Below are 25,680 nucleotides of genomic sequence, written 5' to 3'. Positions count from 1 at the left end.
TTAGGGTTAGATTTTTTTTTTTTTATATAGTTTTTTTTTTTTTTATTCAGATAATGGTTGAAGAAGTGCGTCTTTAGTCGACGGCGAAAGATTGGACGTGATTCGGCTGTCCTAACTGGGGTGGGTAGTTCATTCCACCATTGTGGGGCAAGGACTGAGAATAGGCGACTTCTCTTTGATGACCCTCCCGGAGCTTGGATAGGAGTAGGTCTGAGGCGGCCAGAAGATGCAGAGCGTAGGGGTCTTGAGGGTGTGTAGTTAGAGACCATTGACCGGAGGTAGGCGGGAGCGGTTCCCTTTGCCGCACGGTATGCTAGGTCGAGGGCCTTGAAGCGGATTCGTGCAGTAATGGGGAGCCAGTGCAGGTCCCTAAGAAGTGGGGTGACATGGGCCGACTTCGGTAGGTTTGAGATCAGGCGGGCTGCTGCGTTCTGAATGAGTTGAAGAGGCTTAGTGGCAGTGGCCGGGAGGCCAGCGAGCAGTGCATTGCAGTAGTCGAGGCGGGAGATGACTGTTGATTGGACGAGGAGTTGGGTGGCTTCTTTTGTCAGGAAGGGGCGGATCCTTCTGACGTTGCTCAGGAGGAATCGGCAGGTTCTGGTCGTCGCTGCGATGTGAGCAGAGAAGTTCAACTGGTCGTCGAGGACAACACCAAGGTTCTTGGCGGTCGGGGACGCAGTCACAGCTGCATTCTCGACTGTGATGGAAAGGTCGGTCAGGGGGGAGGATTTGGCCGGCAGGTGGAGCAATTCTGTTTTGCTTAGGTTCAGTTTGAGGTGGTTGGACGTCATCCAGGCGGAGATGTCGGACAGACAGGCCGAGATCCGCTCAGAGACGTGGATATCTGAGGGAGGGAAGGAGAGGAAGAGTTGAGTATCGTCGGCATAACAATGGTAGGAGAAGCCATGAGACGTGATAATGTTACCCAGTGATTTAGTGTAGAGGGAGAAGAGAAGGGGTCCTAAAACCGAGCCCTGGGGGACACCCGTCCGCAGGGGGCGGGTGGCCGACAGGGTCCCTCTCCATGACACTTGGTAGGAGCGGTCATTGAGGTATGATGACAGCCATGTCAGCGCAGAGCCAGCCACTCCCATTCCTGCGAGGGCCGCAAGGAGGATCTGGTGGTTGACTGTGTCGAAGGCTGCAGATAGATCTAGGAGAATCAGGACAGAGGAGAGGCCTTTCGCTTTTGCTAAGTGAAGTGCCTCTGTGACCGCAATGAGGGCTGTCTCTGTGGAGTGACCAGTCCTGAAGCCTGACTGATTAGGGTCTAGGAGGTCATTCTGTAAGAGATAAGCAGTAAGTTGGTTGGATACAGCACGTTCAAGTGTTTTAGAAAGGAAGGAGAGAAGAGAGACAGGACGGTAGTTGCCTATGACGGTAGGGTTCAGGGTTGGTTTTTTTATGAGCGGCGTGACTCTGGCTTGTTTTCTGCATTGTACCTCACTGTTACTCTTTTTACTCTGTATTGTATATTGTATATATATGTATATTGATTGAACACTTTATTTTACATACTTTTGACTTTTTCTATTTTATACTTTTTATCTATTTTTATCTAGCACACTCCCAGGGGCTCATACAGAAAAAAGCACGACGATATGTTATGACACAAAGACTATACAGCAGACAATAATAGTAAGACATAGGAGACTAGCCGATATGTTATGGCAGTAGGAGGACTATGCAACAGACGGTACGGTAAGACATGGGGAATGACAATAGAGTAACTGGACACTGTACAGACAAGTACAAGTATATCCTTGATTGTATTTTTTATTCTTATTTGTGATTTTTGACTACCTAAATGTTTACCGTGAGCGATCTGTGGTGCTGAATTTCCCTCGGGATCAATAAAGTACTTCTATTCTATTAACTTGTTCCATTTCATTTCAAACCTTTATTTTTTTTACTCTATTTTTTCTCCCCCTATTTTTCGTATTTTTCTCCCATCCCAATTTAGTCGTTATGCCAATTCCCTTCCTGGTAGTTGCACACTTTTGCCCCCTACTGTCGGCCTGGGGAGGGAGAAGACTACCACATGTCTTCCTCAGATACATGTGGAGTCAGCCAGCCGCTTCTCTTCACCTGACAGCGAGGAGTCTCACTGGGGGAGTGTAACGCGTGGGAGATTCACACTATCTCCCCCAGATCCCTTCCCTGCTGAACAGGCGCCCGACCGACCAGTAGGCTGTTTACAACGACCAGGATACACACCCCGCCGGCTACACTGCCAATTGTGTTAGTAGGGACGACTGACCAAGCCGGAGGTACCGCTGACAGCTGGATTCGATCCCAGAGTCTCTGCGGTGGTAGGCGAGCACTTAGTCCACTGCGCTACCCAGCCACCCATTTCAAACCTTTATTTAAGGCGACAGCACCCCCAAAATCGCCTTTTTTCGACGATATTGAGATTGTTATATTTTGCTTCCTAAACATGTCTTCTATGAAACTAGTGACAATAAAACGTCAATAACACACATTTAGTTGTTTATTTGACTTAATTTTGCCTGATTGCATCCATAAATATGCACATATTTAATGGGGAAGTGCCTCATTTGCATATATAAACATAAAATTCAGAAAACTTGCAATATATTTTTTCTTAGTTTATATGTACATAACAAACTGGGAAAGTTTCATAGTGATATCTATTCAAATATTTTTTTTCCCTATTAAGGGGTGCTGTCTCGCCTCGAAAGGCAACAGAGGTTTCCCTCGCTTACAGTCGAGGTGTACATAAGCAAAACTAAGGCTGAGACGATATGCCATTTGGAAGAATCGATGAATCGGGACCAAATTATCGATATTTTACCCTCTTACCACGCAACGGCCCGTATACGGGCCCTCTGGAGGACGATTTGCCCACCGGCGCGACACGCCACTTTGGCGACCTGTAGCGGCTCGAGTGTGCATATTTTTTAATACAATACATATATATCGAATAAAAGCCCTATTTGTTGCCTTTCGATTGCCAAAATCGGTTCAGCGGTTCTCGAGTTACGTGCCGATATGCGAGGTCTCTGGATGCAATGCATATTGAATGCACAGTTGCAATTCAACTGAATTTACATGAAATGGGGATGTTTTAACTAAAACATGCCACAAGATCTAGTATTTTAGTATAGTATAAAGTATTAAAAAAAAATATATATATATAAGCAAGCAGCTTATTACTCGTGAAACACGTACCTTCTCTATGAGCAGCTTCTTACTCGTGAAACACGTACCTTCTCTATGAGCAGCTTCTTACTCATAGTGATGCACTTATTCAAGCGTTCCTTGTATTTTTCAAGTAGTTTTTGTTGTTCGTCTATCTGTCTCCTGAGGTCACAGTTCGCCTGGGGAGCAGAAGGAAAACAAAGAGACATGAAATCGGCAGATCAAAGATCATCAGAATCCAAATCTGTAACCAAGTGTATATTCAGTGATGGTGATGCTTTCCCCAGCGGAACACAAGTTACTTAACGTTACACCGGTAAGTTATGTCGCACGTTAATTAAGCTATGCAGAGCGCAGCCCTTTAGCTTGCTAACGTTACCACTTTGAGTGCCAGCCACGAGAAATCTCGTTATTTCATGCCATGCGTTCATGCCATGCCACCGTTTGACATACAAGATCTTGTTCATTAACCTATATTTATAACCAGGTTAGACGCATTGAGATTAAAATCTCTTTTCCGAGAGCGACCTGGCCAAGTGTGGGAGGCAGCAGTACAGCAGTTTCATACAGTAACCCTCATTAAAAACAGATCAGCTCAAAAGTGCCTCACAGTAAAAGTGCAGGGAAGCCATGTGATCGGATCCTATTTAAATTAAAACAATTACAAACATCAATAGAGTCCCGTTTCTATAGCCTTTAAAGATTGATTACACAGATTAGAGTTTTAAATAAATCTTGCAGACTATTCCATGTAGAAAACATAAAGGCCTTATTTCCTAACTCAGTCTGAACTCAGTCATCCAATATTTGTCCTGTTTTCTGACTAGCAAGACAGATAAATAACAGGGCGACCCAGACTGACTTTATAGACAGATAAATAACAGAGGGGTCTACCCAGACTGACTTTATAGACAGATAAATAACAGGGCTACCCGGACTGACTTTATAGATACAAACGTACAAATGACTAAGCCGACGAGACGGAACCTGAGGATCTAATCTTGCGATCAGAGTACTGTTCAACATGTCTGTGCATAAAAGAGAGAGAAACCATCTGTGGTCCTGTGTGGGGAGTTTAATTTCATTCAAATAGCTGCTTGTCACAAAACATGACACATTCTGACACTGCCATTTTTTTGTGTGAGAGAGAGAGAGAGAGAGAGAGAGAGAGAGAGAGAGAGAGAGAGAGAGAGAGAGAGAGAGAGAGAGAGAGAGAGAGAGAGAGAGAGCGAGAGCGAGAGCGAGAGCGAGAGCGAGAGCGAGAGCGAGAGCGAGAGAGAGAGAGAGAGAGAGAGAAAACAGAGACAAGAGAGCGGGCAGAGAGAGGGGGACAAAACATGAGAGAAATAAACAGAGCATGATAGAGACAGCGACAGAGAAAAACAGACAAGAGAGCGGGGCAGAGACAAAACATGAAGGAGAAAGAAACCGAGAGCATGAGACAGAGACAGAGAGACAAAACATGAAGGAAAGAAACAGAGCATGAGAGAGAGACAAAACATGAAAGAGATGAGAAACAGAGAGCATGAGGCCTAACAAAATAAATTATTTGGTTCCTGTTGGTTGTCAGTTAAGGCCATGGGTAGGTAGGGAATGTATTTTATTTTATTTTTTATTAAATGTTTTCCCACTGCGACTATGGATAGGGAATTATTTTATTTAATTAATAAAAAAATTCACGACAACATGGATGCATGTACTCTGCCAGCATGTTTAATATCCATAATACTAAAGGTTAAAATACAAAGACACTGTACTACAAAAGTACAAAGGTATTAGTATTAAAAATGCCACCCCTAAATACTACTCACTAAATATCCTGACGTCAGAGAGCTGTGCAAATATTGTCATTATTGACATGGACTGCACTTTTTTTTACTAAGATTTAATAAAACTGTATTGTAAAAAAAATATTATATATATATATATTTTTTTACAAACTCATAAAATAAATTTGGGTCGCACATAAATGGGCAGAACCAAACAATTTATTTTGCATGGCCTGAGAGAGACAGCGAGAGACAGACAGCGAGAGCGAGAGACAAGAGAGCGGGCAGAGATGAAGCATGAAAGAGAAAAAAACAGAGATATAAAAGACTAATATGAGAGTTGTAATAATGTATGTATGCCAGCAGCTGGAGAACTAACGGCTGCAGAACTCCAGAACTGTTAGGAACGTCTGACCACTAAAACCTAAAACCTGCACGGACTACAACGTATGAAGTATATCGTGCCAGTTAGTGTATAATGCACCTTGTGTATACCGTTTACTTTTACTCATAGTATATATATATACAGATTCTTTATTGCCTATATTTATGCCTTTCTACTATTAATAATAATAATAACTAGACAATTCCGCGCGGGGGAAATTGTGAAAGTGTGGGTGACGCCTGTGCACCGCCGGCCAACGGGGGAGAGGGTCTCTCGCGAGTCTCTATGACAAACGGTTCAAAGGATACAAAAAGGGGGCGCGGCCTAAGGATCGGGGGAGTGGTCAACATAGACCAATGAAAGAGGATATCCCTACTGAGTGCAATGACACAACCCGCAACACTATTACACACTATTACACAATTACACTATTACACTCTATTACACTCTATTACACACTATTACACACTATTACACTCTATTACACTATTACACCGAGTACAATGGCACAATCCGCAAGTCTCTACGACAAACGGTGCAAGAGATACACTGAGGGGGTGTGGCCTAAGGGGGCGTGGTCTAATGATCGGGGGAGTGGTCAACATCGACCAATGAAAGGTGGTCAACATCGACCAATGGCACAATCCGCAAGTCTCTACGACAAACGGTTCAAGAGATACACTGAGGGGGTGTGGCCTAAGGGGGCGTGGTCTAAGGATCGGGGGAGTGGTCAACATCGACCAATGAAAGGTGGTCAACATCGACCAATGGCACAATCCGCAAGTCTCTACGACAAACGGTTCAAGAGATACACTGAGGGGGTGTGGCCTAAGGGGGCGTGGTCTAAGGATCGGGGGAGTGGTCAACATCGACCAATGAAAGGTGGTCAACATCGACCAATGGCACAATCCGCAAGTCTCTACGACAAACGGTTCAAGAGATACACTGAGGGGGTGTGGCCTAAGGGGGCGTGGTCTAAGGATCGGGGGAGTGGTCAACATCGACCAATGAAAGGTGGTCAACATGGACCAATGAAAAATGAAAGAGGATATCCCTACTGAGTACAATGACACAACCCGCAAGACAGAGGGCGCTGTCCAGCAATTCAGTACTGCAACACAGTGATGGGCAATGATGGGTTAAGTCGATGAGGTCATTGACAGGTCAGCTGAGCCATGAGCCCTGAGCCTCACAGCTGTTAGGCTGAACCAATCATGAGCAACGAGCCACACTCAATGCAATCACAATGACTTGCATATTCTGCATTTTCTTTGCATGACTGCATTGTCACGTTGATTAAAAGAAAACTATAAGAGATGAAGCGTTGTGACTCGCACAGGAGCACTACAACGAGTAGGCAAAGGGTTGTGTGCGATATTGTGGCACTCCTTCGGCGATCGGAACAGAAGGGTAAAAAATTGTGTGAAAAAAGAGATTCCTAGAGTGGATTTGCATGGCGGTCAATGGGCAGGAGAACCTTCAAAGAAATGGTCGTCAGTTGAGATAGAAATGTCCAATTCCATTTATTTTTCTTTTGTGAGCGGGCTGACAGCCGTGTCATCGTTTTGATGTGTTTGTTTTATTTCTACGTCCAAAATTGAGATCACTCTCGCAATTTACCCAAGGTAGTGGAAAAAAGATTATTTCAGCTCTCGCACTCTAAGTTGCAATGCATTTCCAATGGGACCGAAATGTTACCGTTTAAAGTCTATTCGTAGCCAGACGGTGCGGTGAAACTTTACGAGTTCGAATAGCGCTGTTGCCATAGGCAAGCCGGTCGCTTTGATACCTTTCACGTGTATGGGGCGCGAACGCTCTGGCACGAGTAGCGTTTGCAAAATCGGTGGAATAATAAAGAAATAAATTAGAGTAACAAGAACTATAGTGTGGGTGGCAACCTGGCTTCGCCAGGTCACCCACACTAATAATAATAATAATAATAATAATAATAATAATAATAATAATAATAATAATAATAATAATAATAATAATAATAATAATAATAATAATAATAATAATAATAATAATAATAATCTTTACTTATATAGCACCTTTCATACATAGAATGCAGCTCACAGTGCTTCACAGAGCAAAAAACACAACATTTGACAATAAAGCAAAAAAAGAAAAGGAAAGAAAAGCAGGAGTTTAAAACCAAAAAAACAAACCGAAAAATAAGCAAAACATGATTAAGAAAATAGCTACCCTGCCCATACCTGCACCTCCCCGCCCCCGTGCTGCTATGACACCCGACTTTCCCCAAGGGGATCAATGAAGGAACGTCTGATTATCTCAACTTAAAACAAGAAAACCTCTCTTCAGTTAGCTAGGCTGGTGGTGGGATTCTTTGTTTAGACTTCAGGTCAGCTAGGTTAGCAAGGTTGTTGAGCATCACGTGTTCAAAGCATTCCACTCATGGCAGCCGGCGAGTCATTCATTCTCAAGTCAGACGAGAGGTAAACAACATTCACCTGTAGTGCGTTCACGTTCCAACCAATATATGTCACTGGTGAATTGTCCAGCTAAGTAACTACCTTTAGTGAAAAAATTGTTTATTGTTTATGTTATATATACACATGTTTCTTTGCCTTTTTACAGGCTTCAAGTTAAATGTAAGACTTTTGAGACTCTGGGATTGAACCCAGGTCTCTGTGATGGTAGGAGAGTACTTTGACCTACACTACAGAGACGCCCCCCAACGTTATGCACTATATTCCCCCCCCATGCTCAGGCCCTGTGGCAAGTAGGGCTGTCTTAAATACTTCGAAGCTTCGTTCGATGGGCATGGGATTCGAATACGAAAATTAAATTCGATTATTTAAAAAAGAAATATATATATATATATTTGTTTTTTGCAAAATCAACTCTGCCTCTCTTTGTTAATTACAACAAGCAATGCCGTTTGTTATTTAAGATGAGGTCGGACTCGGCACTGACAGATTTGTGTTCATTGTGCTGCTTTTATAAAGCCTCAAATGACGGCTTACAATATTTCATGAAAGCAAAGTGTTTCGTTTGTCTAAGATTTTAAAAGGTTTAAACTTTACAGCACTGACAAAGTTGAACAAAGTGCTGTACAAGTCCCACAACATAAAAAAAATAATTCTTTAAAAAGTAAAAAAATAAAAAGAAAATATTTTTTTTGAAGCTTCGAATTAAAATCGAATCTCGGCCCCGAAGCTTCCAATTCCAAAAAAAAAATCAAAGGTCAGCCCCTACCGAGACGCCCCCCAACGTTATGCACTATATCCCCCCCCCATGCTCAGGCCCTGTGGCGAGTACTTTGACCTACACTACCGAGACGCCCCCCAACGTTATGCACTATATCCCCCCCCCCATGCTCAGGCCCTGTGGCGAGTACTTTGACCTCTACACTACCGAGACGCCCCCCAACGTTATGCACTATATTCCCCCCCCCCATGCTCAGGCCCTGTGGTGCTCCAAGCTGGTAAGAACAAAGCGGGGCTCGCAAGTCGCAACTCACTTGTAGCTCCAAGGTGATTTTAATAAACAAAAAAGGCAGTAGATGCAACGTTTCGACCTTACCGGTCTTCCTCAAGCATGCATACAACACAAAATGACATACCGGTATTTCTATACAGGAAGTGAAAAATCAGCCCCACCTGGTGATCAGGGGCGGTCCCAAGACTTGCATGATTGATACATTTTATACATGATTAAGTAACAATTTTATCTTTTCATTCATTTTTTATGAGAAATATCTATACTACACACAGTATTAAGACATAATTTACAGATAGGCAACAGACAGTAGTGTGTAAGGTACAAGTCCTAGCCACTGAAAACAAAAACAATGTATGGTGGATCCATTATCTTAAAACTATGGCACCAACTGGACTCAGGCTACGTTTAGACGAGCGTTTTGGGATGGAAGTCTGAACAGAAACCGCAAAAGTCGTCTTGCGGTTTCACTTTTAATTTTGCGTTTAGACGAGCGTTTTGGGGTGGAATTCTCCGTGCAGACGACGCTGTAACAACTCGAGACAACGGAGCCCCGCTGTCACACGATTGGCGCATATGTCACATGACGTGCTGTGAAGACCCGCCCTACTCTGCCTCTGATTCGCAGAGTGTGGGTGGGGAATGTGATTGGACCAAAGCAGAGTCACTCACAGACAGTGGGTCCAGTCATAATAGTTGCGATAGCCGCGGGACAGATTCTTGTGTATTTAAAAGTACTGCCAATGTAGCCTTCAGGTGATCGCCATGGATAGAATCAGACATGCTTTGTTTACGCTTCTAGGCTACTGGCGCATGCCTGTGATGTAAGCAGTAGGCGCGACGAGAGCCTTGACGACCCTTTCGTCATCGTTTTATGCGTTTTGACAGTTTAGACGAGAGCGCAAAGGTTTACCGTTTCTAGGAATTCCACCCTGGAAGGTGGTCTCACTTTTTTACGGTTTCACCCCGTAAAAACGCCGTTTCCGTATAAACGAAAGGCACATCTGAAAAATATTTTTGCGGATTCACCTGCTAGCGTTTCCGTCTAAACGGGGCCTCAATGAAGACTTTGACATTAGACCTTATTTATAAATTTAACCTATAGAGGGAGACAGTCAATAGACTTTGTTTTTTCATTTTTGTTTTTGTTTTCAGTGGCTAGGACTTGTACCTTACACACTACTGCCTGTTGCCTATCTGTAAATTATGTCTTAATAGTGTGTGTAGTATAGATATTTCTCATAAAAAATCTCCTAAAAACAATGTCTAATGAAAAGATAACGTATAAAATGTATCAATCATGCAAGTCTTGGGACCGCCCCTGATCACCAGGTGGGGCTGATTTTTCACTTCCTGTATAAAAAAGATGTAATTTTGTGTTGTATGCATGCTTGAGGAAGACCGGTAAGGTCGAAACGTTGCATCTACTGCCTTTTTTGTTTATTAAAATCACCTTGGAACTACAAGTGAGTTGCGAGCCCCGCTTTGTTCTTATGTATTACTGTTTTTACAGTTTGGCTCAGCACCAACAGAGGATGTGCGTTATTTTCTATATTTTTCCTGAGTGCTCCAAGCTGGTAACACACACAGGGAGAAACCCTGGATCGCCTGCTCACCCTCAGCAAGTCATCTATCCTCCCCTCCTTCTTCTCAAGGTCCAGATTTTTATTACTTTCCAGGGCGGCCAACTTCAGCCCCGTAAGGTCAGTCTGCAGTGGGAGAGAGCAGAGGAACAATGTGTTATTCCAAAACATGCAGCCATTTACAAAGCATGACAAATACACTAAGAATGGTGATGATTTATTTTTAATAATATATATATATATATATATATATATATATATATATATATATATATATATATATATATACATACATGCATATATTGTAAAACAAAAACGCCCTCCCTAAGATTTTGGATAGTATGGAATGAGAACAGTGTAGACCAGGGGTCTCAAACTCGCGGCCCGATATTTTGCGGCCCCCTACTGGACATCAAAGTGTAGTGTTAATGCGGCCCGTGCACTACTGTTTGCCGAGTCGTTGCGCGAGAGTTGGAAGTTTTATTTATTTGATCACTTGTAGGCTACCATAGCGCAGGCTCATGACAGCAACGTTATGTTAGTGACTTGGTTGAAACGTGATTCCGGAGTGATATGATATCAAGTAAAGTGGAAGCAAATGCATCCTCGCTATCTCTCTCCTCTGCGAGCAGTGCTGCGCGCTGTCCGCCTGCACTGCCACAGTCTGTCTGTGCACGAGTCTGGTCCAATCACATACGCGTCCCCGTCAGCGTTTTTCCCCCTCACCCACAGTCTGCGAATCAGAGGCAGAGTAGGGGAGTAGGGCGGGTCTTCACGGACTGCATGTCGTCTCTCTCTTTCAGTTCAAGTCGGAGCAAAGTTGACAGCGCATCTACAGTAGTCAAGTCAAGTCAAGAGTTTTATTTGTCACGCCATACGAGTATACAATGAAATGCGGGTGGTCTTGCCCGCAACGATGTGCAATACAGTGGGTACAACATATAATAGAATCCAATACAAAAAACGTTGTGCAATAACAGGTAACATGGTGTGACATCTCGGTATCTGTACATAGTTATTTACAGAGCATATAGGACATGCTAGGTAACTTTGGTAGTGCAATACACTGTTACTGTTGCTAATACTGATTTAAAGTGGCCTTTCCTTTTGGCAATAAGTGTGGGTGTGCGCAGCATGAGTGTGTGCCCGCTCATGTTAAAGTGTTAAAGTGGCTGCTAGTGTGTGAGCGTGCACAGCGTGCGTGTCGTGTGTGTGCTCATGTGTGCTTATGTGTGGATAGTTCAGTGTTCTGTGGTACTCAATGTTCATTGTTCAGGACTCTGATGGCCTGGGGGAAGAAGCTAAGCCTAAGCCTCTCTGTCCTAGTAGCTGGGGTTCGCAGGCGTCTGCCTGACCTCAGCAGCTGAAACAGGCTGTTATTGGGGTGGTGGGGGTCTTTCATTATTCTGCAAGCTCTGGATTTGCACCTCTTGTTGTATAGAACCTGCAGGGGAGGTAGTGCAATACCCGTGGTACGCTCGGCTGAGCGCACCACTCTCTGTAGGGCCTTCTTGTCCTGTGCCGTGCTGTTTCCATACCAGGCAATGATGTTTCCGGTCAGGATGCTCTCTACAGCTCCTGAGTAGAAGGACTGGAGTATCTTCCCCGATACTCTGAACTTCCTTAACCGTCTCAGGTGGTAGAGGCGCTGTTTCGCCTTCTTTACTACTGTGTCTATGTGTGTTGACCATGTCAGATCCTCTGAGATGTGGACCCCCAGGTACTTAAAGCTGCTCACCCCGTCCACGGTAGCCCCGTTAATCATCAGTGGTGTGTGCGTCTCCTGCTGTCCTCTCCTATAATCCAGGTCAGGAGTAAACTCACTCCCAGTAAACTCACTCCCAGTTTTATCTCTGTGAGATAAATGTAGCTATTAGCCTATTTTCGCCAGCAGGCAGCAGAAAAATATGGCATTTTCAAAGATGGTCAGTAAAAGAAAAGTCGACTGCAATTCAAAGGTGAATGGACGGAAAAAGTCCCAGCCAGGGGCGTAGCTGGAGATTCTGGGCCCCATGAAATAATCAATTTGTGGGCCCCCAATCTATTAAAAAATGTGGGGCCCCCAATCTATAAAAAAAATTGGGGCATTTACTTATTGATGAAAACGCATAATATGGTTTTTACCTATTTTTTTTATAAACAGCTTTGTGATAGAATACAAAAAATGCACAGTGCATTTCCATATCTGTGGATGAGTCCACTGACACCACTGAGAAGCCTGAAGAACCGTTCATGTTCTGAAGAACTGTTCATGTTCTGAAATGTTATTGCTAAAGATTGGATCAGTTGTACTTTTTTTTTTGAATACTTGAAACCTTTTTTTTGTGGAATATTTGATGCGGCCCAGCCTCACCCAGACTCTACCTCCAGCGGCCCCCAGGTAAATTGAGTTTGAGACCCCTGGTGTAGACTTAACCACGTACAATTGACTTATTGCAAATCCCGCCCTGTTTTCTTGATCCTCCAATCATAACTGTTGCTTCCAACAGTTGTGATTGGAGGATCAACAAGAGGGCGTGTTTGAGATAAGTAAATCACGTGGAATAACCAGGTAATGCAATGGTTGAAGTCTACATCGTCTTCATTTGTCTGGGCCGGGCAATGAGGACTGTGCACTCATTCAGGAGAGACATTGGGCTCCAATAGGAGCAGAGGTACAACAACAAATAAAAAAAATTAAGCAGGGAAGAAAATATGCTTCAGTTAGGCCTGTGTGAGTTTATTCAATGCTCTGTGTGTATTTATTCAATGCTCTGCATGTGTGTGTGTGTGTGTGTGTGTGTGTGTGTGTGTGTGTGTGTGTGTGTGTGTGTGTGTGTGTGTGTGTGTGTGTTGAATCCTTGTGTTGCTAAGTTAGTAGCTGTGCTCACTGCTCACCTGGACACATTTTGAGTGCTAGTTAGTAGCTGTGCTCACCTGGACACATTTGCTTGCTAGTTGCTTTGGATGAATCATCTGGTCCCCAAAAGACAGACTAGTAGGAGATGAGCTATCATGCCTCGCCTGGAACAGAGAAACAACACATGAGTCACACGCAAGAGAAGAGGAGGCGACATCGGTAGAACTGATCAGTCTGGATTCTAGTGTAGCGAAAAAACGAATGCTTTCAAGTGCTATTATTTTTTTTATAGATTTTTTATAAGAGCGTCCCAAGCAACTCTACGGGTAAACTGTGGCACCACGACGGCCAGGGTTAGTCGGGGGTTTGATTCCCACTGGGGCTAGCCCTAGTAAGAATGTATGAATTCATGGGTGGTGGAAGGAGCTCTGGGTGAAGGCCTCAGCCCAATGGCATGTGTGATTTCTGTCAGTAGGGATGGGTATGAGTAATGTCTTCCAGATAGAGTACTGTCTTCCAGAGAGAGTAATGTATTCCAGAGAGAGTAATGTATTCCAGATAGAGTAATGTATTCCAGAGAGAGTAATGTATTCCAGATAGAGTAGTGTATTCCAGAGAGAGTAATGTATTCCAGAGAGAGTAATGTATTCCAGATAGAGTAGTGTATTCCAGAGAGTAATGTATTCCAGATAGAGTAATATCTTCCAGATAGAGTAATGTCTAATGTCTTCCAGATAGAGTACTGTCTTCCAGATAGAGTACCGCCTTCCAGATAGAGTACCGTCTTCCAGATAGAGTACCGTCTTCCGGATATAGGACGTTAGCTCTCGTGCTCCACAGCGGTAACGCTAGCAGAGAGGCTGGATATAAGACGTTAGCTCTCGTGCTCCACAGCGGTAACGCTAGCAGAGAGGCTGGATATAAGACGTTAGCTCTCGTGCTCCACAGCGGTAACGCTAGCAGAGAAGCTGGATATAAGACGTTAGCTCTCATGCTCCACAGCGGTAACGCTAGCAGAGAGGCTGGATATAAGACGTTAGCTCTCATTCTCCACAGCGGTAACGCTAGCAGAGAGGCTGGATATACGACGTCAGCTCTCGTGCTCCACAGCTTCCAGTTGTTGTCTTCCTGCAACAACTCATGCCTTGCGGGATTTCAGAGCGAGATTTTGGTTTCAGTGGCAAAAATCTTTTGGGTGGTAACCAAATAAATAAAATGTCCAGCACCCTTAAAATACTTGATACTCAAGTTCAGTTGAAAGTACTCCAGTGATCAATTACTCACGCCCATCCCTAGTTGGAAACTGGATTTCATTACAATTCCAGGGTATCTGCAGGTTTCAGAAAGTTCAATTTAGGACTTTTTAAATGCCACTTCCAATTTCACGACCATGCAAAAAATAATAATAATAAAAAAAGAAAAAAAAGCATAGCGACACTGAACTGGCGGCTTGCACTTGCAGAACTTGTGTGCAAATTTAAAATGCTTGCACGTTCCCTACAAGCTCTCGCCAGACACACCACGCTCCCAGTAGCCCCGCGGGAAAAAAAATCGAATACCTGCGCAAATTCAATTCACGACTTTTAAGGCCTTCAATTGAGACTTATGAATTGAATACTTTTTAGTACCCCGCAGATACCCTAACTAAATGCAGTGTTGGGGGGGGGGGGGGTTAGTAACGTACAGCGGAGCCCTGAGGAGCAGAGTGGGAATGTGAGTTCTGGGGCGAGGAGCGGATCACAGGGGAGAGGCCTCTCACAGGACTGGAGCCGTTTCCTGCCTGGAACTAAAGAGAGAACAGAGTGACATCATCGCCCTGCCGAGTGACATCATAGTTGCTCGGCAACCACCTGTTGCGACAGAGGCTCCTTTTTTATTCCCCCGCGTCGCCATCGCGTTAAGAGACGCGTCTCTCTGCGGAGTGGCTCGCGGCTCGGAGGAAGCCGGGAGGGGTACTGGTGTCGTACTGGAACAAAACATTAACCCTTTCACTACCACACTACAGAAGGTTAACCCTTTACTATCACACTACAGACGGTTAACCATCTGTAGTGTGATAGTGAAAGGGTTAACGCCTTGTCATGTGGCAGTAAAAAAGGGTTAACCTTCTGTATTGTCGCAGTGAAAGGGTTAACCGTTTGGTAGTGCGGCAGTGAACGGGTTAACCGTTTGGTAGTGCAGCAGTTAAAGGGTTAACCGGTTGGTAGTGCGGCAGTGAAAGGGTTAACCGTTTGGTAGCGCGGCAGTGAAGCGCGTGTCCCTTTAACTCGTCACCCCCCCCCCTGTAATGACGGGAGTCAGCGGTCGTCGAATATGGCCCGGCTTCCTTCCTGGTCCTCGCCGTGTGAGCCGTCCTCGCCGGAGCACAAGCTCGGGGGCGCTGGAAGGGTATTTACGTGTCACAAAACAACCCATCTCAAACCACGCCCTCTTTTCTTGTTCTTCCCATCGCAACTGTTGCCTCCCTCCCGAGACACAATTACATATTTTTTTATTTTTATAAAAAAAAAGTTAAAACTTACATCAAAATAATCACTAATTTTAGGTCCTCGCACAATCGATTTTCCTGCGAAAGAGAGAGAGATTAGATTATAAATGTATTGTCATCATACAGCACACAGGTACAGTACAACGGAAAGAGGTTTGGCATCCAACCAGAGTGCAAATATAACAGTAAAGTGCAACAGTAATATACAATGTACAGGTGATTAAACTTGGTATAAAATGTATAAATTAGTACTACTGAGTATAGTGCTAATCAGATGTATGTACAGAGTTGTAGTATTAATATGTACAGTGATACAGGTATAAAGACACTATGGTAAAGTCATACTGGCCAGCAGCGTAACTAGTAAGAGTAGGTAAGGGATATGTACATATATAGTATCTACACAGACAGGTGTGGATATTCAGTTCAATGAGAAAGTGTGTCCAAACTTTTGACTGGTACTGTATATATATATACATTAGGGGTGTAACAGTACACAGAAGCCACGGTTCGGTACGTACCTCGGTATTGGGGTCACGGTTCGGTACGAGTTCGGTACAACAGAAAAAAAATATTTATAATAATTATTGTGAATATAAAAAGATTTTTTTTATTATTATTATATATATATATTTTTTTATATATATTTATGATAATTATTATAATTATTATTATTAAATAGAATAATTTTCTATAGGCTTGCCGTGGTAGTCAGTGATACTGGTGTCATTCTGTGTTCAGGCATCCACTTGCCTACTGCCCCTTTAACAACTTATCCTTGCTAAGTTTCAGTTTCACTTCTAGAGAGAATTTAACTTCACGACGAGTCTGAATACTAGAGAACAGATGACATATTACAACAATGGCAGAGGATTATTTGGATTTAAACACAGTGGAGCTCAGATGATCTGTCCGGAAAAGTATGTTTTATTTTTGTTTTTTTGATTGTGCCTGTGAGTCCGGCGGGGGAGAATGTTGATGTGTTTGTTGGCGCGTGTGTGCGTGTGTGTGCCGGCGATGCGTGTGTGTTTCTTTCCATTGGTTTCATTTGGTTAACGTTATTGGGCGAACAAGAAAACAAAAGAAAACTGTAAAATTGTAATGACCCTGCAGCTGTTCCAATGTAAAATGTGCCTTTCTCTGTGCACTTTCGCCCGCTCTGAACTGAAGTCTGACTCGGTGTGCCCGGCCACGCACGCTGTTCTCGCACGGACCTCGCGAGTGCCTGCATGTGGGACTCGTGTGTGTGTGTGCGCGCTGTGGGGCATATTCCTCGTATGGCAGCACGTACCGCACCGTGACGGCCGTACCGTAAATTCGCGGGACGAATACGAGTACCGTTACACCCCTAATATACATACAATAAGAATAAATGATTATGGTATATACAGCATTATTGTACATGCTATCATACAGAGTTGTATGGGTTATATGCAAGTATATAGAATGATAGTACATGCAGGTATCTTCAGACAGATATGGATAAGTATATGCAGTAAATATAAATACATACACACACGGTATATACAGCACTATTAGTAAATGCTATGATACGGTGTGATATGGGTGGACTATATGGTATGAGGTAGGTAGTTACGATTACAGTGTTTGTGAATCGCTCTAGGAATGGAGTCATAATCCAGAAGATAACTGGATCCAGCGGCACGGCGGCCGGGCGGCGCGTCAGGGTTCTACCTTGGCTGCTCTCCGACTGGGTCTCCGGTTTCCTCTTCCTGCCCCGGGAGGTTTCAGACTGCTTCTTCTCCGGAGTCTGGAAGAGAACAGAGACCCGATATAGACGAGGGCTGCACGATTTTGGGAAATAATCTAATTGCGATTTTTTTCCGACAGATATTGCGATTGCGATTACATTTGCGATTATAATTTTTTTTAACCAGCCCCACAGAGGCTTATTGTAAAATGCGGCTTGCATCTGGCCTACGCGATGGGTCTGTTCGGGACACAGAGCCTGAAAATGTTTCTTTTTACCTGGGAATCGATACCGGTACCCAACGGTACCTTTTTTTCTGTACTTTACTCTCCCTCTCTGAAGTCTAAACTTCACAACACACAATCTAAAACCCCTTACCTCCCTCTCCCAAACCGATCTTGTATCTCAATGGGTCACGTGACTAAGTTGCCTTGGACCTGCGCAAGATGCTGCGCTAAAATAATACGACAGGGCTCTATGGAGAAACTCCCCCCCTGACTAAAAGTAGTTTCAAATGAAAACGGCTGGGTGTCATTTTGCAGCATGGCTGTGAGTGTGAGTCTTTCACCTTTTACATATCTAGCTTTGGCATGGATTGATTGTTTAGATCACTAGCATGGCTAACAAATGCAAATAATGTTGTAGGCTGCCCCGTTGTTTTGACCAAGATTACGTTCCTTTCTGCTGTGGTGATGCGCGTGCACAGAGTCTGACGTATACAGACAACAGGTCTATAGAAACTCACTTTTACCGCCGTGCCACAGTTACATAGAATTAGTGATGCACCGATGTGAAAATTGTGGCGGATACCCGATATTAATATTGCTGTTCTGGCCGATACCGATATTTACCAATCGATATCTCTGTATAGAAAACACTTTATGATAATCAAATAAAGAGCTATTTTCCAAAACGATTTTTTATTTTTTTTACTTTTGCAACTTATTTTCAGAAATGACTGATAAACTATTTAAGAGCAAAACCTTTTATTTTTTTATCTGCCCTATCTTGACATCGGACCGATACCAATGTGTAAAAAAAAATGACCATATCAGCCGTAATTATATCGGCGGCCGATATATCATGCATCACTACATAGAATAGAATAGAATAGAATAGAAATACTTTAATCATCCCGAGGGACATTTTACACTACAAATCGCTCACAGTAAACATTTAGACAGAACAAAGTCACGAATAAGAATAACAAAACAAATTGCCTAAGAGCTTGCGTCCACCTACCGCACATTTCCAGCTGAAAAACGCTGGGATGAAGTGCTTGCGTTGAGAGAAAAAAAAATGCTGAACGTTTGAAAAGTTCAGAAGTTTTCAACTTTAAACGCACGGTTGCGGCCGCACAAAAAAGGTGAAACGCACTGAAAAAAGAAGCCAACCGTAGCGCATTTCCTATAGGCGGGCGCGTGCGGCCGCATACGCTCCGTCCTCATTGGGAACAATTGAAAAAAGACGCTTGCGCCCAGAAATATGCGGTAGGTGGACGCAAGCCCTACGAATACGAATAAATAGGCCTAAGATTAAGATACTAATAATAGAGTACGGACCAGGATTCACTTTTCGTATATTATGTATATACATTCTAGTATAAAATATACAGTAAAAATATACAGAGGTCTACAGTAAGTGTACAGTAAGTGTAATATTGAACAGTGTTGTTTTAAAAGTAAAAGTCCAGGAAGATGGTAACGGTCACCCTGTGCCCAGTGATGCACATTGTAAAGTCTGATGGCATCAGAGAGTAAAGTAATGACGACATCATTATTACACAATCCGCTTGTTCCCGTAATGTTTGGCATTCAGCGGCAAAGTGAATTCCACTCACCGAATAGGCAGGAGAGCTGCCCCTTTTCACGTCCGACCCCTGTGGACGGAGAGAGATGGGCGTTTACTGCCGGTTTCAACAGGTTACATTTAACCCTTTCACTGCCACACGACAGAAGGTTAACCCTTTACTATCACACAACCGACGGCTGTTGTGTGGCAGTGAAAGGGTTAACCTTTGAAATCTTTATTTCGAACATGCAATGAATACAAACAAACAATAACAAAAGCAAAACAACTCAATCTACATGTTCGAAAAGGAGTAGGAAGAAGTATACACTTATTTAATCCTACCCCTTTTCCACTACTCAAATGAGTGTACTATTTTAAAACATAAAATATATATATATGCAAAACAAAAAAACTAAAACTATATATGTAAAACATGAAAGAAATAAAATAAAAATGTAAACACCCCGTGAATATCAAGTCCCTTCCTCATCCCTGTACCTTGTGAACATAATTTCCTTATACATCAGTTTGAATTGTCTCATGTTTGGACATTGCTTTAGCACCACATTTAGACTGTTCCACAGTTTCACTCCACATAGAGATGGAGTGTCTTCTCATGGTAGTGCGTACATTTAGCACTTTTAAATTGTGTTCTCCCCTCAGATTATAACCCCCCTCCCTATCAAAGAACAGTTCTTGAATGTTTCTTGGAAATGCATGACTTTTTGCTTTATACATTAATTGTGCCGTTTTAAATTCCACAAGATCATTTATCTATGGAATTTGTGATTTTTTCAATGAGTTATATTAATGCTAGTGATGTTGACCGGTGTGTTCTGAATCCATACTGGCTATCGGTGAGTAAATTATGTTTATCAATGAATTTATCTAATCTGTTGTTGAAGAGTTTTTCTAATATTTTTTAAAACTGTGGAAGTAGAGAAACAGGCCTATAATTTGTGAAGTGGTGTTTATCTCCAGTCTTGAACAGTGACTTTTGCCATTTTAATTTTATTTGGAAATCGACCAGTTTTGAATGATAAATTGCAGATGTGCGTGAGTGGTTTTGAAATCCCACTAATGAAATGTTTTACTATTTTCATATCTATTTCATTACTGTCTGTAGATGTCTTGTTTTTACATTTATTAGTAGTTTCTATAATTTCATTTTCATCTACCGCTTCCAGAAACATTGAACTAGGATTTCTTTCAATATAATTGTCTTTTATGTCTTCAGGAGTCACTGGTTCTGGGATTTTTCCCACAAATTCTGGTCCAATATTTACAAAACAATTATTAAAGTTGTTAACCACATCATCCATATTGCTAATAGTTTGATCATTTTCGATAAAATACTGAGGATAGTTTATTTGTCTTGATCCATTCCTGATAATACCATTTGATATATTCCAAACACCTTTAATATTATATTTGTTGTTATCTAATATTCTACTATAATGATCCTTCTTACTCATAATATTAGTCAACTTATTTTTATATTTCTTATATTTATTTTCTGCCTCTTTAGTTCTATGTTTTATAAATTCTCTATATAGTGTATTTTTCTTTCTTCTGTGTATTGTCGCAGTGAAAGGGTTAACCGTTTTGGTAGTGCGGCAGTGAAAGGGGGAACTATTTTACTATTTCTTTCACTATTTGGGCACTTTTACACAATTCCTGTGAGTCTATGGAACACCTGTAATATATATATATTTTTTTATTCATTGTTTTGTATTTCTAATCAAGTCCTCAAAAACAGCATTTTTCTACCTCAAGATCTCGAGCCGTTTTGAGCCTGGGCTCCAACCACTGTGTGCAGCTGTTCTTGTATCTCAACATTAACATGCAGCGGTGTCTTTCTGACATCACATATCGCGCACATTTTCAAATGACTCAGTTCAGTGAGGGTGAATATTGTGAGAGGAGAATTGGAAGAATGCGCCAATATGAGAATTTTGAGACATAGATCATATTAATATAAGTTCACATAGCTAGGAAACAATGCTAAACACTCAAAAAGGCCATTTATAAGATAGTTCCCCTTTAAGACCTTTTTATACCACTTGGGAGCAAAATGTAATACCAATTCCACGACCGTACTAGCAAAAAATTACACAAAAACACATAGTAAATGTTTATTCTACGTTCTTATGGAATGAATGATAAAAAAAATAAAAAAAATTAAAAATGTTGTTAATTTTCATAACGCGATAATTTTTCGTGTAATTAATTAATCTAATGAACACGATAAACTGACAGCCCTAGTACAGATATATATAGTGTCTACAGATATGTAAAAAGGATAATATGCACGTATGTACAGACTGATATACCGTAATTCCTCTAATAGTAACCCCGGCTTGTATTTGTTTCAACTGTAGCGGGTACCAGGCTTGTATTAGGAGGAGGCCTGTATAAGAGGGAGGCCTATATTTCAAATTTTCAAACGGATCATAATGAATAAATCAACATTTTGTGTCAGTTTGAACCCAGTAAAATGTACTGGGTTCATTTATTGAAACCAAGTACTGTATGAAATAGTAAACCGTGCAATTACAGGTGGTCACTGGTCATTTCAACGTTTTCAAAGTGAAATCAAGTAACTAGCTCAGTATGCAGCTCAGTATATTAGTAACCCGGCTTGTATTAGGAGGCCGGCTTATAATTGCTTAGCTCAAGAGCGCACCCGGCCATTAATAGAGACCCGGCTTGTATTTGAGACCCGGTTACTATTAGAGGAATTACGGTATACACACAGTAAGAATAAATATATATATACGGTATATAGAGAATTATTGCTCTATTCACACTGTAGGCCTTAGTGCTCAATTCTGATGTATTCCTCATAGACTCCGACCACACTGCAGGCCTTAGTGCTCAATTCTGATTTATTCCTCAGATCGGTTCTTTTTTGTTTGGCTGTTCACATTATATTTTTAAAAAGGTGTCCGATATCAGATTCCAGTGTGAACTGGTCACACTCCTGAACCGACCCGCAAGCGCAAATTAATACAGAAGATGGACAAAGAGTTGCGCCAAATGTCAATCTCGAGTGACATGAAAGTCGCATGACTGTTCAGATTGACTTTAAAAAAAATGTAAAAGAAAAAGCAGACCTGTATCCGATTTAGGATTTTAGGGCTGTCGCGGTATGACATTTTCTCACCGCGGCTGTGTGTGTGGCTAATCACCGCAGAATGCGGTGGTACCGCACTTCTATTAACACTTTGAGTGCCAGCAGGGGGCGCACGATTTATCGCTTGAATGCCAGCCTTTTTAGACTGATTTTCCAATATTTCATGATTTTCGCGGACCTATTTCTATATTCTATATTATGGCTATGTGTCTAATACGCCCGTCGCTTATCAATGACTTGCTTGCAGTCAACATGTACGAAACGGATTGTTTTTTCATCGGTACATTTCCGTTTTATACCGTTTTGAAAAACGGACGTTTTTGGAAAAGAAAAAATATTCTGTGATAATCGCCCTTTAGTGGAATACACAAAACACGTTGTCATTTTTTCCAACTTAAAACTAACGTTATTTGAGCGAACATTTACCGTTATTATAACACTATTTTAACGTTAGTGAATTTGAATGCACATACATAGCTAGTTAAATATCACAACTTGTGTCATCATTGTTCATCATTGGGGGAAACTAAGTGCTGCCTCTCTACCATCCCCGCTACACTCGGGACTACACTAACGTTATAGATAGCTAGCCTATAGCTAACGAACAGCGGGGACGGTAGAGAGAGGGAGCACTAATTTGCGTGTAACGTTAGTCAATAACATTAAGAATAGAGAGCTGCAAACGTAAATAGATGCCCAGTCCTTGAGAGAACAGTGTTTACTGTCACCACCTTACAGAGGGAATTACCCCCAAGTCCGGCTAGTTATAACAAGCACGTTACATTACCGGCACTTCGGCCCGGGAGTTAGGAGAACGCTCCCCTGTACTCTACTATGGTTCAGATTAATACAGGAAAAGGTATACATTGGGGGCTCGAGTCCGGGATATGAAAATAAATCCTGATTTCATCTGTGAGTTGTAAACTGTATGGAAACGTGAAGTTAGCTCATGCTACTGGAAAACGGACGCACGAGGCAATCTAGTCATTAAATGAACAGAGTTCAAAATGATGACGGCCCTTTTTCTTCTTTTTTTTTACCGCAGATGTCACGGTTGTCTGTTCTGTCCCTTGACACACCGCGGGATTGCGGTGATGCGGTTACCGCGACAGCCCTACTACATCTGAAAGTGGCCCAAATCAGCATTGAAAACAGATTCCAATGCGATTTGTGCCGTTCACACATCAGTCACATACAAGTAAAATAAATCAGATCTGGGCCACTGTCGCTTGCAGTGTGAACGCAGCCATAATGCTCACATCATCAAGAGCCAGAACATCCACTTCAATTCACTTTCTCGTCATGACAAACTAATAAAAAAATCGCGATTTACCCGGTGGCTACAACAACACACAGTGACTACTAGCCCCTTACGTGACTGCGGTTTGCACGTCACTGTGTGTTGTTGTAGCCACCGGGTAAATCGCGATTTTTTATTAGTTTGTCATGACAAACCAATTACATAATCCAACATATGTGTAAAGGCACAACACATTCCAGTTAACGGTATATTTTTTTAATGATTCGTTACGGCGCAATCAATACGTCCATGCGTTCGGGACCTCCATGTTTTGGGGGTATTCATCAGAAAAATCGGATCCGGGATTCGGCTCCCATCAGTCGGGCAAGAACTGCAGGTTTTCAGCCTCTCTCCTGGAGCTTAAGGGGGAGCTTAGTATTCCTGCCTCTGAGGAGCGCGTCGCGGCTCATGCTCATGCGCGCGCTCTGCCAATCAGAGCAATTCAGAGCAACGCGGAAGCGCATGTTGGTTGCCTAAAGTGTTCACGCGTCCTGTCGAGTCTGAGGAAGGAGACGCAGGGGATTTGCGAGCGAACATCGGAACAACTATTAAATAAAGGACCATCTCAAATAGGCTACATGCTGATTATATGACCAGACACTGTGCTGACCTCAAGCACAGGGGCATGTCTTAGCAATACACTGCAAACACATAAACCTCAGTTCTGGCTAGATCAAATCGTTTTTTTTAATACTGTTCATAACCATAACACCAGAAAGGCTGACAATGGTGATATTGTGAGAGCCAAACCAAGAACTCAAATCAAATGTATTTGTGAGGCCCGACAACACACGTTAATGTCCCCATGGGGCCGGACACGTCTTCTTTAAACAAGTCAAGAAGAAACATCACAATGAATCAAGAACAAAACAAAAACACCATGAAGTCCAAAACATTTAAAATAAATCAAATAAATGAATGAACTAACTTCCTGAAAAGAACAGTGCTTTATAGAGCCAGTATAATAAAGCTTTATAGCCAGTATAATAGAGCTTTATAGATCCAATATAATAGAGCTGTATAGATCCAGTATAATAGAGCTTTATAGAGCCAGTATAATAGAGCTTTATAGAGCCAGTATAATAGAGCCAGTATAATAGAGCTTTATAGAGCCAGTATAATAGAGCTTTATAGAGCCAGTATAATAGAGCTTTATAGAGCCAGTATAATAGAGCTTTATAGAGCCAGTATAATAGAGCCAGTATCATTTGGAATCATTCACCTCTCGATATCCGTGATATAAGAAAAGAAAACTAAACATTGTTCAAAAAGAGACTGAAGATGCATTTATTAAGTGTTTGACAGGTTGTTTAATTTTCTTTGTTTGGTTAGTTGGGTTGATTGGACGCTTATACTCTCTCTTTGGGTTAAACTGGATTTGTTATATTTTTTACTGTATTAATAATTCTATGTTCTGTTAATTTTACTTATTTATACAAAATAAAATTGTTACATCTTTTTCTATTTACTGTATTAATGTATTACTTGTTGTAATGTTGATTGTGTGTGGACCCTAGGAAGATTAGCATACTGCTCTGCTACGGCCAATGGGGATCCTTTAAATAAACAAATAAATGACGATCAGGGTTAACCCCTTACGGGTCCATTCCCATTTCAAACTGAAAATGGATGTATGGATGTATCAAACATAAAGATGTAGCTACTGCAGGTCAAATCATGGAGCTTATTTTAGCACGTCAACTCTGAATGAGGTCAATTGACCTCTCCGTCTCAAAGGGTTTCAGGTCAATTATGCCCAGAGTGGAGTGAACACACAAGTGCATCGTATATCCTTTATACCATGGTCTGGGGGAATGCTCTGTTCCGATTGGGCCGTTAAAACCATTTAATGCATGCATAGTTTAATCACCATTAATCAAATGAATTAATACATACTTACTCATAGTATATATTCAGATTCTAACTGTTTTATTGCCCATATTTATTGTAACGTGTAATATAACGGATAGGGCTACAGACCCTTATCTGCACCGTTCATTACACTGAAAGGTAAAGAGTAAATTATATTGTTAATAATGTATGTTATCATTTAT

General features: G+C 42.0%; 1 protein-coding gene across 2 annotated transcripts in view; it reads right to left on the bottom strand.

Moving 5' to 3' along the window:
• Window positions 1-25,680, bottom strand: part of LOC311229294 (serine/threonine-protein kinase tousled-like 1-B) — a 127,572-nt gene that overhangs the window by 28,301 nt on the left and 73,591 nt on the right. The window contains exons 4-10 of one of the 2 annotated variants that reach the window (XM_084315367.1): window positions 19,240-19,278; window positions 17,384-17,459; window positions 15,723-15,766; window positions 14,885-14,986; window positions 13,278-13,364; window positions 10,395-10,487; window positions 3,231-3,341 (exon numbers count right to left, since the gene is read on the bottom strand). In XM_084315367.1, coding sequence (XP_084171493.1) covers window positions 3,231-3,341; window positions 10,395-10,487; window positions 13,278-13,364; window positions 14,885-14,986; window positions 15,723-15,766; window positions 17,384-17,459; window positions 19,240-19,278 — 552 coding nt within the window. The remainder of the gene's footprint in view (window positions 1-3,230; window positions 3,342-10,394; window positions 10,488-13,277; window positions 13,365-14,884; window positions 14,987-15,722; window positions 15,767-17,383; window positions 17,460-19,239; window positions 19,279-25,680) is intronic. The other variant, XM_084315368.1, reaches the window with a different exon arrangement.

Source organism: Notolepis coatsorum, assembly GCF_963971535.1.
Source record: "Notolepis coatsorum genome assembly, chromosome: 5".
NCBI classification, from domain to species: Eukaryota; Metazoa; Chordata; class Actinopteri; order Aulopiformes; family Paralepididae; genus Notolepis; species Notolepis coatsorum.
Note: the sequence above shows the minus strand (reverse complement) of the source record. Positions and strands in the feature narration are given on the sequence as shown.